Genomic DNA, 14,000 nt, shown 5'->3' with positions numbered 1-14,000 from the left:
TTACAAATATGTAATTATCGTTCTAAAGTTAGAAATTCGAAATAACATTCGTCAGTATATGATTCTACGTTTTATATAGAGTAGTAAAAATGATACAATGAGTTTCGTTAAATAACCAATAAAAATTTTTGTTCCTTTTTCTTTTTCTTTTTTCTTTTTTCTTTTCTTTTCTTTTTTTTTCCTTTTTTTTCTTTTTTTTTTTTTTTTTGGTTTTATGTATCCAAGATCGAGAATAAACTATGTGCACGTTTCTTGTATTCGTTTCTTGTATTTTTATGAGGAATTCAGTCTTTTTACGCCACAAGAGTCTCAACGTTTTCGTTTTCACGCCTACGTTACGCTCGTTAAACACGTTGCAACAAGACCATGAATAAGGATAACAGCTTTAATGTTTTCACATGTGTCAATTTATTATTTTAGACCTTAAATATTTTATTTATAAAATCTTTATTTAAACAAGTTACCATTGTCGCTACAATAAATCAATGAATGAAATCAGTTTAAATTTAAAATATCATTTCATAATTTCTCGTCACTTGTATCTAAAAACAACAAAAAAACGGTGTACCCAAATCGTGCGTAGACGGGAAATTAGAACAGTGGAGCTTAATTGAAACACTGATCATATTCCGCGATTGTAAAACAATAATAGAAAATCGTGTTTCTTTTGAAGGGTATGAAATTGTCAGGAGATTATGCCATTAATGAAATTGGAAACTGGCTGGTCAAAGGGATTAAACTCAATTAAACCGAACTGTGTTATATTGTACAAAGGCTAGAGAACTGCTACCAAATATCTGCTAGTTTAAAGGTGTCCCTTATAAATTCTAATTATATTTCAAATTCAATCTCCTAGTAATAAGTAAATTAATATTTTACCTAAAATCTGTGATATAGATAACAAAAATAAATTCTTTACATTATTCGTTAGTTTGCAATATAATTAGAATATTATCTTTATTTTCTGCTGTCTTTGTTATTCTTAAAAGATAAACTGCTTATTTACAAATTTAACACCGCATATGCTATTAATAAATCATTTTATATTTAATTTTGCAACCTTCAGTCATTGTTAAAACTTGTTGACAATACTGTCGGTTAATAGAAATTTCTAAAATCCCCTTGTTTCTACTCGATTAGAGGGTATATTGCAGAAACTATGTTAGCTACAGTGTTAGCTACAAATCATCTGTGTCACTCCGTTAAACTTATACACAATAGTATTGTTTCTTGTTTTCATTTAAAATAAAATATGTTATTGTAGGAATGAAGCAGAATGTTCAAATAATTGAAACAACTTTTTGTCCTATAATTAGTGCCTTTCATTTTAAAAATTAAAAAATTTTTAATCAACGATATTTGGAAGTTTCGATCTAAAATGACCAGGAATTGAAACGGAAAATATTTTGATGCCAATAAATACGTATTATTCACACATAAAACAAATATGAAAACAAACATCGATGTATATGAATGAATTTTGAAATGGGGAGGAATTATATGATTATACCCATTCTCTGTTGCGTTTAATTGTTTCAATCGATGTCTCATGAGAATTTTCATCGAATTCTTTAGAGATCCTGGCTGTAAGGTCTTTTTAAAATTATAAGAACAGATTCAAACTATAACATTTGAAAACTTGTGGTTACAAAACTTACTTGTTTCTCATAATTATTTAAATGAATCTATTCGGTATTTTGAGTGACCGTCCCTTTATGGCTCGGACGACACCTCTCCTTCCTTTGGGAAATTCCGAATTATCTGTCCTCCCCGAGCTGCAAACCTGATGACTTAGACAGTAGGGAAAAACATCAGGGAAAACCTCTGACTAGAAAAGTACGATAGACGAACAAAATTTAACGGCTGATGGGGAGTATCAACAACATACAAGGACAATCATCAACAAAGTGTCGTACCGTGCGGGTGAAATACTGGAGTTTCAATAAGATCTTATAACCATCGAGTTCAGAACATCAACAAACTTTGTTTGCATAAAGCAAGTGTATACAAAGTGTCAAATTACACTAACACCCGATCTATTAAATCCGTTCCACCTTGAGCGTTAATTCATTCAAGGTTCGTGGTATCGATCGATCGGTCGGACGTGCCCGGTGGCTCTTTAGTCGATGATTTGTAACAGAATCCTTGCATTAACACAGATTCTCAGAACACACAACTTCACCCAGCAGATATCGATTACAGTCAGTTGTCACTAACAATGCTTTTATCAACAATTTCTTTACCTGTTGATCCTCTGGAAGTTTTAACTATATATATTCTCTAGGAACAGTAGGATTTTAATGATATAACTTTACTAATGAGATCTTAATGTCATAAACGGTATCGAAACTTCTTAATTAATGTCGTTATCGAAGAAGAGACTCGTAATCTTCTCAAACGAAGAGCACTTGATGTTTACAAGTAGAACTCGATATCTTAGTTTCTTAAAATGTGTTTCTGTGTTTACTTTCTAAATGTAAACTTTATTCAAAACGAGCCGTTCATTCGTTACAGGCCGTTAATAAAATTGCACTTTGCACAAAGGAATTGCCGTTAATAATTTAAGATTCTCTGCTCGTCGTACAGGGTATATATCGTAATTATTCACGACGATCGTAACGTTTAAGTCCAATTCGAGCTTAAAATCCCACGTGAGCTATACTACCACAATAGCCTGAATTTCTATTTGTTCGTTTACTGCCTGTTCGTACTCGGAGCATCCGTTGTAAATTACAGCAAAATCTTCTAATGTGTTCCAGAATATGTCTTCATGGAATTTTAATAATTTATTAAATCTATAGATAACAAATGTAAAACTTATTAATTTATAATTAATATAAAATAAGAGAGCACGAAACTTCCTATTTTATGGACATATTAAACATTTGTAAAAAATTCTGTATCATTAGTATCACTTTAATTACTTTAAAGGATATAATCCCATAAAGCCGTGACCCCTGAAAGAATCGATGTTCACGCGTGACAAATTGGCGTCGTATGAAAGTTCCGGTATGAACGTTACTAGAGCTGATACCAGCTAGGGGCACAGGTATATGTTCTGGGCTCATTATATATTTATAAAGGGCTGCCGATTCAACGAGTGGTCCGGGTAAATTTAAATTGTAAATAGACAGAGATTTCAAGTAAAAGCCTGGATAAGAGCGGATATGGTATGAGAGTCTGTGGTGGAAAGAGGAACAGGCTGCTTTTATTTGTAAAGTTTGAATTTCCTCGATATCGAAGGTGTTTAAGCCGCAAGTGTGTTTCATGTTAATCGTTCGTGTTAATTCATTCGAGACCGAGATTTTATTGTAATACGATTCCTGGGTGTCAGTACGATCTGAATGTTTTGTTAGAATGATACTGTGCTTTTCTCTCTCTGGAATATCCGTTTCATATTTTAATTTTAAATCGATGACAATCGATTAAATTTTATGCCTCATGTTTTTAAAATATAAAATTATATACTATGTTATACTATAATGTATTATGTACAGTTATATATATTATGCCTACTGATTGATATGAATTTCTTTCGGTCTCGAATGCGTTAAAACGGAGCGCAAAGAAGTCGAAATTACTTATTGTAATTGGTAAAACATCGTGAAAGGCAGACAGATACAAGAAAGAAGTTAAACTATAAATTATATTTGCGACATTGTTATGTTTTTGCTATCTTTAAGCCTTTCATCAAGACAGCCGATCTATAAATATTAATCGACCAATTTCTCTAAGCTTGTAACTTCAAATTAATGTTTATATATATATATATATATAAAGAGTTACGTATTAATCTATCTAAATATTTAAAAAGATGTTTAATGTTATAAATGATGGATATTAAAGATGTTCAAAAGAATGTAGTCTTCGCGTGTTCTTTATCATATCCCTGATCAAAGACATTCCAATATTATTACAATATCCAATTACATATTGATACACAAGATATACAGATTATTATTTATAACATTTTGGTTTTCTTAATTGAGTTATTCATTTAGTAAAAAAGATAAGTAATTAGTAATAATTCATAAAAAAAAAAAAAAAAAAAACGGTATTGTAGTAGAAATATTATAAGAAAACATTTTCTGTTTCAGTGTAGAGTTACTCCTTTTTATAGACAGTGTCGTACAAATCCGTACGTCTTTGAGAAAATGTAGGTATCTGAGCCCTTACTTCCTCAACAACTTTCAAATCTGAGAGAAAAGAAAAACATACGAAGTAATAAGTAATGCTTGCTAATAAATTCAGCAAATACAGAGGGAGCCGGCAAAATCGATGAACCAACGAGACTAAAAGTTAATTACATCATGGATTTTTCTCGCTTTTAATGTTAAGCTGAAAATTACCGATATCGGTGACCACCATATTTTCCTGAGTTTCCAAATCATAAAGGATTTTCCCCCAGGGATTTGTCAACTGTGTATGTCCCCATGCGACATAACTTGCTGAAGGAACACGAGCCGGTGATATACAGGCGACGTATAATTGATTGTCATTCGCTCTGGAACGCTGAAGTAATGACCAGTGCAGTGGTCCAGTGGTCATATTGAATGCCACCGGATATATCAGTATTTGGCAACCTAACACAGAGAAACGGGAAATATGAGACCACTGAATTTTAGTTAACTTTGTAGGTGCACAGTCCACATTCCATAATTTATGAATATGCGAGAACAGTCCTCTTGTCGTGCTTCTAATTCTTTTATTTATTTCATTTTCAGCGAATATACTGGTTTTTTAAATTAAGCTCCTTTTTATACAGAGTTACAGATTATATTGATTATACTTTATATAGAATATATTTAAGAAAGATAGTTACTTTCCTGCTAGTTAAGTATTGTTCGATTAAGCTACTGTACCTTTGTTCCGATAAATGCGTGCCATTTCCTCGAATCTGATATCATAGCAAATGCCAATACCTATTTTCCAGCCCTTCACATCAAACATTGTTAGGGAATCACCAGGACTGAGTGAATCACTCTCTCGGAAAGTAATCTTGTTGGGAATGTCGATGTCGAATAGATGTACCTAATAACATAAAAATATAGTTGCTAACTCTATTGCTGTAACTTTTGTAATTTAACATCAATGTTACGAACTTTTAAACTTTAATTGTTTTTTATTTAATAACTGACAGCGTTTTTATCACTTTCTTTTATTAAAAAGTTTTATCATTTAATAATATTTGAGAAGGAATATTTTTTAAGAAAAAATAAGTTTTTTCGTATGTGAAAAATTTATATTACAAAACAAATATATTGTACAAAAACTTATATATTATATTACGACAAAAATGTATGTTTCTCGTATCAAAACGTATTTTATAAACCTATAACATATTTTTTAAATTATAGAATTGGTTATAGTACACGTATGTACATATGTATATTCCTAAATTATTCCTAGATAGAGTCACTTTCTCCACCCCGATATTTTCAATTTCAAAGCCACATGGAGGTATATTATTTACCTTCCGGTGTTTTGCTATCAAAGTTCCATCGGGACCCCAAATAGTACAGCAGGTATTGTACAATTTATCGCCCTCTATTTCAGGTATCGTACCACCAACTACATAAATGCTGTTTTCCTTAGCTGCCTTCGATAAAGCAACGCTCGTTTCACCGTTTCATCGGGAATACTCTCGGCGTATTTTGGAAACTATTCTGCATTGCAATATTTCAATTAATGAAAAATAACTGTCCTTTGTTTCAACCATAAATTAAGTTGAAATGTTTGTCAATTTTTTATTTTTTAAATTAGTAAAATAACTAAATTTTACATTTCGATTTACTTAAATATATAATTACTTAGATAATAGTACATATAATAAATTGTTTCTACAGGTTCAAGATGAAAAATGAATATTTAGAAATGTTTGTTTAATTACAATCATGCTATTTGGTTTAGTACCAGTGACTTGTTACTTAACGACTTTGCTAGTACTTTTTGAAACATAAAGTTAGATTTTAACTAACATTAATTTTTAACTACTATAGGTGGAATTATAAATACAAAATAATTGATAATACTAGTTTATTATTAAGTACCTAATTATTAGTATCTTAAAAAATATATTTATACAAAAATCACGATAATCATAAAAGTGGGGAAATTCTATATTCTCGAGTCAATTCACAATCTTTATGGAAGTATAAACGATAAGGTAATTTGTCTACTTTTACTTTTTTCTATATAGTTGTTATACATATAATAAATTATTAGAAAAAGAAACAAATTATTACGTATTCCATATGGTGAATTAAAGCATTCAGGAAGAGCGATAATATCAGCATTATGCTCTTTCGCGCTGGAAATGTAGGAAACTGCCCGCTCTACATTTTTGCTTTTTACTTCATTTACTTGAAGTTATACCAACGCCAAGCGAAATGCTAAAATGTTGGAAAAATTAAATACACTCGGTTATATATTTCCCATACTTTTTACCTATAAATACTTTATACATAGTGAATATACTTACTCGACATCGTTCGCACTACTTGTTTAGCGATGTTCGTAAGTATCATAATGTTCTTTGAGGTTATGTATGTATACTACTCGATATCAACATTACGTAAACAATACGCGGGGATTTTTAATAATTATTGATAAAGTTTAGGACATTAACTTTGATGTAATTGTAAACATTATTACATATTATAATTAAATGTAATTTTCAGTTAAGGGTAAGAAAAGAAATATAATATTTTGTAAAAATACACTTTATTATAAAATCTGTATAAATAAAATTGTACAATTTATCTTGAAAGTAAAATGACCGAATACGTCCCTGGAAAATATTACTGCCTACTAAATGATCGAGATCTTGATCTTTCTCGTCTTTTGTGTTTCTTTCTGTCTGCGTAATCTCTGGGTTTCTTATCTCTAACGTTTTCTCTTTCTTTGTCTTTCTTTTTATGTTTTTTACTTGATCTTTCGGATGAGCAATCGTGCTTCTTATCTTTCTTTGACTTTTTCAATCTTTTTAATTTATAAGAATCATTCCTATTAGAGTTACTTCTTTCTCTCCGTCTCTTCTTTTCAGAATCACTATCGCTGTCATCATTAGATTCGGAGCGCCTTTTTCGTCTTTCTCATTTTTTATCCCCCACTTTATCATACTTGTTCTTATTGTGCATCGTACTTCCGATTTTCTTTCTTTTATTACTACTTTTGTCACCATCTTCACCGTCTTCGGGGTCAGGGGACATTGATCTTTTTCTATCCATCTTTTGCTCGAGTCCCTTGGATTCCTTGTCCTTATATTCCTCATACTTTTTTGTATCTGAAATTAATCCCATAAAATACTGAAAGCTAAAACCTCTACATTTATCATATTTTATATAAAAATAGAAGGGACCTTTAAAAAATTGCATGCAACAACACACTTACAGGTACTTTTGAATTAGTTTTTCTACATGTCCGATTATGTCTTTATATGTATATGTCAATTCAAATTTATTTTCTTAAAAGTCCCTTAATGAAAAACTAACACTTCATATTAACTTTGAACTTTTGAGTTCTTAGAATATTCTGATTTAGTCACTGGCTGTACCATAAATTCATTTACAGATATTATATTTCCACCAAGAGCTAGTTTTATTATGAGCCTTCCAGCATCATCATCGAATCCTTCTATTTGACTATAATTATTACTTTGCTTTCCAGCTATAATTTTCACAAATGTTCCTTTCTCCATTTTAACTTCTTCCTCTTCTTTTTTGGAATCTGTATTTTTCTTCTACAATGCTACTTTGTCTGCTCCAAGACTCATACCTTTTGGTCGTAATTCTGGTATGACAGCTGCTACTAATCTGTAATAGTTAGAATGAACGATTGTGAAATAAAAAATGATGTTCTCTGTTTACTTTCCAATAAGTGATGTATTAAATACATACAATTAATTTAATCCAGAGTAAAATTCATACTTTTCATTTCAACCAATTCCCTTTCCTGGTTGCCATCCCATTCCCCGTAACATTGCTACACCAAAATCATCAATAGGAATTTTTTCATAATCTTCTAACGTAGACTGAAAAATACAAAACGATATTTATAATATGCAAATGTAATACATCTGTGCATTGCACATCAATATGTTGATAACGTACCTGTTCTTTGCCTCTTAGTGATTCATCTTCTACTAAAGGTAAGGTTAAATCATTTGTTTTAGTTTCATGTTCATTCTTTGATTTAAGATCCTCAATGATTTCTTTCGCCACTTGTTCTTCTAAAGTAACAACTTTATTTTCACTATCTTCAACTGGCTCTTTCTTTATTGATATTATTGGCGATGTTTTTCCATTAGATAGCTTTGATTTTGCCTCGTTAACACTAGCGTCTCCTACCTTTTCCTTATCTGCCTTCGGAAGGAAAATGTCTGCATCTATTTTATTAACTATTCTATCATGCCAGGTTTTTGAACCTAGTAATGAAATAATTAGAGGTTCATCTTTTTTTTCTTCCTTACTGAAATAAAAAAATTGTTTTCAAATATATATATTCCGCTATTGGTGATTTTTATAGGTTAGGTTGAGGTTATATGTTTCTTGATTAAAAATTTTACTTTTTGAACTCACCCTATTACTTTAATACCTTTCTCATCAAGGCATTCAATGTAATCAACTTTCTTTTTTTCTTGTGGAATAGCATTTTTTAACACAGGTTTCTTAATAGATTTCGCAAAACCGAAGGAAATCTTCTTTCCTTCTTCTGCCATTTATTTGTTATTTTAACACTGACTTATAGATCAATACACATGTATATACTAGACATAAAGATTGATGTCACTTGAAACTATGTACATGAATCTAATATCTTATTATACTTTATTAATCTACTCAAAATTACTTGCACATTACTAAAATTTCATTCCGACAATATATCAAGCGCCTGAATAAGTGACATTAAAGTAAACATATATCAGAGAGGAAATAAGAAGAACTGACGCCTATGGTCTTCTATGTTACAGAGCTAGTGCTACACCATACGGCCAAATGCCGAAAATGGCTAGGATATCCCAGAGAGAGTAGTGCTGCACCATGCAGCCAAATGCTAGTATATATCTGCCTATACGTTTCAATCAGAAAATCGATATTATGTGTTCATGTGAAAGTTTACATTTCCCTAGGAGCTGTATTTTGATAGATTTAAGCTTCTAATGGAGTATTTTAAACGTATAGAGTATACTATGAAGTAGATAGTAGTGCGGATCATTTTATATTCATAGTGGTGCTTTCATGGTTTCACTAGGGTTTTGGTGAAAGCTTAGGTTGACATTCACGGTTCATTTAGACTGATAATTCACGATTTCATCTATTCCCTTTTTTTCTCTTTTAAGCCTCCTTTTTCTATGCTTGGCCAGTTCCAGTAAATGTATTTAAAGCTATTACAGGTCATTCAGAAGTTACGTCTCATAAATTAAAATACATAGAAGAATGGCAATTACATTCTCCTTTTTATCATTTATATTCTATTATTAGAACACGTATCATTTTTCAAAATTTTCATTGCAATCTACAATTGTTTATGTCATCTTCCTATTGGTCATCGACTTTGTCATTTGCATGTCTCATTTTCCTCGTGTTCGGCATTTCAATATCAGGGAACGAATTTCTATCTTCTACATGAAATCATCTCTTTAATTTCAGATAGACGAATATGCGGCTGCTTCTGTTCCAAATATCTCCGTTACTGTGCCTGTTGACGGAAATCGGCGCGGCTGGGATCGGTAAAGCATGTCAGATCCTGCCATACGCGACCGATTCCTGGAATCACCCATCATGGCCACGGCTCGACTCTTCCGCGTTCGAAGTTCGCAGCGTGACCGGAGTTGGTCATCTCAATCCCTTGTTTAATTGTTGATTTTTTTAAATCTTTGTTTATTAATTCCAGGTTTTTTACATATTTTTTTTTTTTTTTTTTTTACATGATTTTTTTCCAGAATAAACGCTGAATTCTGATTGTAGGGTGGATACAGGCAAAAGTACCGATACGCGACGGTACGACATAGCCATGCATTATTACATTTCTTTTTTTTCTTTTTTTTTTTTAAGATTATTATTGTAACTTAAATTTAAGCCGCTGTTACGCTGTGCCTATGTGCGATATTTTAATTTATGTCCTGAAAGCCTGGACGCAAAAACAGGACAGTTCGTTAGCGTAGGAGGGAACTTCTTCGTTAGACTGAACTCTGTTGATTGACTATTGAAAGCGGAAAGCGTAATAAGTTATAGTAATTCTTTTGCACGAGATTAAATAATTCAAGAGCGTTATTTTTTAGTATTGATTAGAGTTATAATATTTTTATATTTTTATATTTTTATACTTTTATATATTTATATTTTTATACTTTTATATTTTTTAAAATATCTTGTTTTGGCATACATATTTTTTCCACGCTTCATATCTATCCACATTCGTAACTGTAGGTGACATTTTTTTTAACAATTTTGCTATTATTTTATAATTCTTTAATTCATATTTCAAAGTCGTAGTAGATGTTTCTCCTTTTTCAAGTCTTTTAAACATTGGATTCATTTCTAGCAGCCATGCTTGCGTACAAAGCAATTTTATATCAGCACAAGAATATTTTTCAGTAGATTTTATTATGTGACTCACAATATCCATATTCTCTAATAATCGGTTGCTAAGGTATAATTTGAACATATAAAATCGAGTAACTTCGTTTGGTAATGATACGTATATATTCTTTTCAAGGCGTCTGCGTAAAGTTGCATCAATATCCCTAATAATATATTTACAATAAATATTATTGTTCTGTTATATTAATAATAACGAAGGAATATTCCGAACAACACAATAATTAAGATTAAGATAATGAATAATTATGATATTAAGATATTTTCTACTTAGAAAACATTGAAATAGCTATAAATGATATACATACCAAGGGCAATTAGTTGCGGCCAAAAGAACTACATCAGAATTTTTGTTAATTACTAATCTATCCAATCTAAAAAGAAGTTCTGATCTGAATGTCTTTGCAGATTCAGACAATGTATACTTTACTCCTTTATTTGTTCCTATGCAGTCAATCTCGTCGATAAAAATAATTGTAGGCGAATTATTATAGGCAAGTTCAAATAAAACCTGTTCAGTTTAACAAATGTATTTATTATTTATTAAATATTATATTCAAAATTCCTTAAATTCATTGTTTCATCACGAACGTAATATCATTTCGTTTTCCAAACAACTATTCTATTTATATATGAATGACGACAAATAAAAACAAATCTTTTTAAACCTAGAATCTCTTCTTCATAGACAAAGGAAATCAACTTACACGGATATACTTCTTGGAATCACCTCTCCATTTGTCCACCAATGAGCTGGTCGTTACGTTAAAAAAGGTGCATTGGCATTCTGTTGCGACTGCCTTCGCCAACATCGTCTTCCCTATTTCATAATTGCTTGTAAACATGTATGGGAATGAAAGAAATACGAGTATCTTACCTGTACCAGGTGGTCCATATAGCAGAATACTTTTACAGGGAGCAAATGGGCCTTTAAAAAAGATAGGGTATTTAAGGGGATACACAATGGCATCCTTAATGGCAGATTTACATTCCTCTAGGCCTGCAATGTTGTCCCAATATACATTTAATTCTTTCAGTATGATTTCCTGCGACAATACAAAGATGAAATGGTGCATAATCTCTGTATTAATTTCCTCGAGTGTTATGTAATTCATTATTTAAAGCTTTACTGAAATCCCTACGTCATTGATATACAGTGGATTGTTTATCCAAGGTATTTGTTGGATATACAGTGGATATATACAACAATACATTTGTTGGATATTGATATACAGTGGATTGTTTATCCAAGCTATTTGTTGGATATACAGTGTATACAGTGTATACAGATATACAGTGTATACAGTGTATACAGATATACAGATATATACAACAATACATTTGTTGGATATTGATATACAGTGGATTGTTTATCCAAGGATAGGTATTTTATTTTTAAAAAGCTTTACAATACGTATATTAATCGAAAATAACTTACAGATAAAATGTCTTGAGCAATCTTCTGCAATTCTGGATTGTCTATATAAAGGTTCCGAGCACATTTTGATATCTTTGATTGCCTGGATTGTTCCATTGAGACGTTAAATGAAGCTCTTTGATGAAGCTCTTCTGATGAAGATCCATCGTTTTCATTGGCAGAAATTGTTGTCACTGTCATTGCAAGATTAATATCATCGGTAGCATCACCCCTCATCTTCTGTTGTGCATTCCTCCCTTCGACAGACCCAGATACAGACTCACTTCTCGTTTGTTTGCTAACAGATTTGACAAGTTTTACTACTTCTTTGAAGATTGAATGATATTGTAATAGATGCATTGAATATGTTGAGAAAGTTGAATAGTGTTAAATAATTTAAATTCTTACACTTTGTTCGCATTTGTCATTTCCCTCGTCTTTATTTCCTTTTCAGTTATTTTCTTACACAATATAGGATATATTTTTGGAATTTCATCTTGTAATAATTTTCATATTCTCTAAGAATAATTTCCAAATTGACGTTGTCGCAGACTCGATATTTCCGAGATAGACGAGCTTCCCGGATTAATACATCGCTAATTTCTACATATCTAAAAAATATAATTTTTAATTCATTGAACAAATTTTATGCTATGAGTACACACTATACGATAATCATCAATTGGGACAACTGTTTTATTTCTATCCTTTCTATTTATCTATCTATTCTATTTCTATCCTTCTGCTTTTTAATTTCTAATTTTTAAAGTTTGAATTTAAATATATTTTCATTTATAACTAGTTAATCTACGTTATCGATTGAGTTATTCTATAACAACCGAGTTACCGATGTCGATTTTCAAATTTTGATTCCTTCCCCTCTTTCCGCACTAATTTCTATTTCGATTGGTCACCGATATTATTCGAAAAAATTGCAACTAAGAAGATATCTAAATTGCAATGTACTCACCCATTGCGTTCCAAATAATCACACTAATCATAATAATCACAATAGTAATCGCAATAAGGTCCAATATGTCCCAATTACGTTCCGAAGTATGACTCTCCTCCTAATGCGACATTTATTTTTTTTATTATTAACAATAATTATTAATAATATAAAGATTTTCATGCAATTTTCTGTTACATTGCGAGTTTAATAAATTTGTTACACATAATTTTGTTATCTACTATCTTGATACGCGCAAAGATAAATCTTAATGATATATAATACAGCGTAAATGGTTATAAATAATTAATTATTGACAATAATTATAAGAATTATCGAAAGAAAAAATCATAGATACAAAATCAAATACAAATCATAGATATAAAATCAATCAAAAAAATGAACGACAATTGTGAAAAACGCAATATGGCATATCAATGACGAAACACACTCATGACTGTCATGGAAGTTCCAAAGTCCCAAAATCTAGAATATTCCTTACCTCTTTAGATTGAGATATCTTATTTGTGGTACCTTGCTGCGACGAATCACCGTTCATTGTGATAGTTTTAAATGTGATAATGATATCCTTGTATTGACTATCGTTTTTCGATAGTTACGAGAATTTTCGTTTATCACTTTGAGACAATCCGTAACTTCCTTTCTCTTATAAAGTTTCCCTTCAACTCCGTTGAAAACTGAGCATCAAACAGGAGACGAACGATTTGTTCGCACACATAAGCAGGGTGCGAATATAATGATGGAATAGTCGAGTCCTGTCTACTGTATAGTAAGATGGATGCGACATGGAAATAGAAAGAGAAGGCTGTATATAAGCATTTTCTGTCCTTGTTTAATCAGGCATGCACACTAGTGGACACTGACGGCGCTCGTTTACCGTTGTTACATATTTCCGGTACAAGTACGCGGGCATTAGAGAAGGACGGAACGGTCTCTCTCTTTATCCCTATATCGCGTTTTTAGTTCGCTCACGCGCTCTGTACTTATATCTATTAGATTTCCACCATAAGCA

At 31.2% G+C, this 14,000-nt stretch overlaps 1 protein-coding gene, 2 long non-coding RNA genes and 2 pseudogenes across 3 annotated transcripts; 1 reads left to right on the top strand and 4 right to left on the bottom strand.

Annotated features, from left to right (window-relative positions):
• Positions 1 to 3,861: 3,861 nt before the first annotated feature.
• On the bottom strand, positions 3,862 to 6,488 carry LOC125387104 (annotated as a pseudogene).
• A 216-nt stretch (positions 6,489 to 6,704) lies between these two features.
• On the bottom strand, positions 6,705 to 7,622 carry LOC125387084. The gene is made up of 2 exons (XR_007227646.1): positions 7,556 to 7,622; positions 6,705 to 7,285 (listed from the first exon to the last, which is right to left on the bottom strand). It is a non-coding gene; the product is annotated as an uncharacterized LOC125387084 (long non-coding RNA).
• A 41-nt stretch (positions 7,623 to 7,663) lies between these two features.
• On the bottom strand, positions 7,664 to 8,363 carry LOC125387076 (annotated as a pseudogene).
• A 453-nt stretch (positions 8,364 to 8,816) lies between these two features.
• On the top strand, positions 8,817 to 9,920 carry LOC125387089. Its single transcript, XR_007227651.1, has 2 exons — positions 8,817 to 9,057; positions 9,651 to 9,920. It is a non-coding gene; the product is annotated as an uncharacterized LOC125387089 (long non-coding RNA).
• Positions 9,921 to 10,351: 431 nt separating this feature from the next.
• On the bottom strand, positions 10,352 to 13,887 carry LOC125387043 (katanin p60 ATPase-containing subunit A-like 2). The gene is made up of 8 exons (XM_048414204.1): positions 13,470 to 13,887; positions 12,989 to 13,088; positions 12,427 to 12,629; positions 12,040 to 12,316; positions 11,479 to 11,647; positions 11,309 to 11,421; positions 10,910 to 11,112; positions 10,352 to 10,747 (listed from the first exon to the last, which is right to left on the bottom strand). The coding sequence occupies exons 3-8, from the start codon at positions 12,444 to 12,446 to the stop codon at positions 10,363 to 10,365; spliced, it is 1,167 nt and encodes a 388-aa protein (XP_048270161.1). The 5' UTR covers positions 12,447 to 12,629; positions 12,989 to 13,088; positions 13,470 to 13,887; the 3' UTR covers positions 10,352 to 10,362.
• Positions 13,888 to 14,000: the final 113 nt, after the last annotated feature.

Source organism: Bombus terrestris, unplaced genomic scaffold (genome assembly GCF_910591885.1).
Source record: "Bombus terrestris unplaced genomic scaffold, iyBomTerr1.2, whole genome shotgun sequence".
In the NCBI taxonomy this organism is placed as follows: Eukaryota; Metazoa; Arthropoda; class Insecta; order Hymenoptera; family Apidae; genus Bombus; species Bombus terrestris.
The sequence above is the reverse complement of the archived record's forward strand: the minus strand, read 5'-3'. Positions and strand labels throughout refer to the sequence as shown.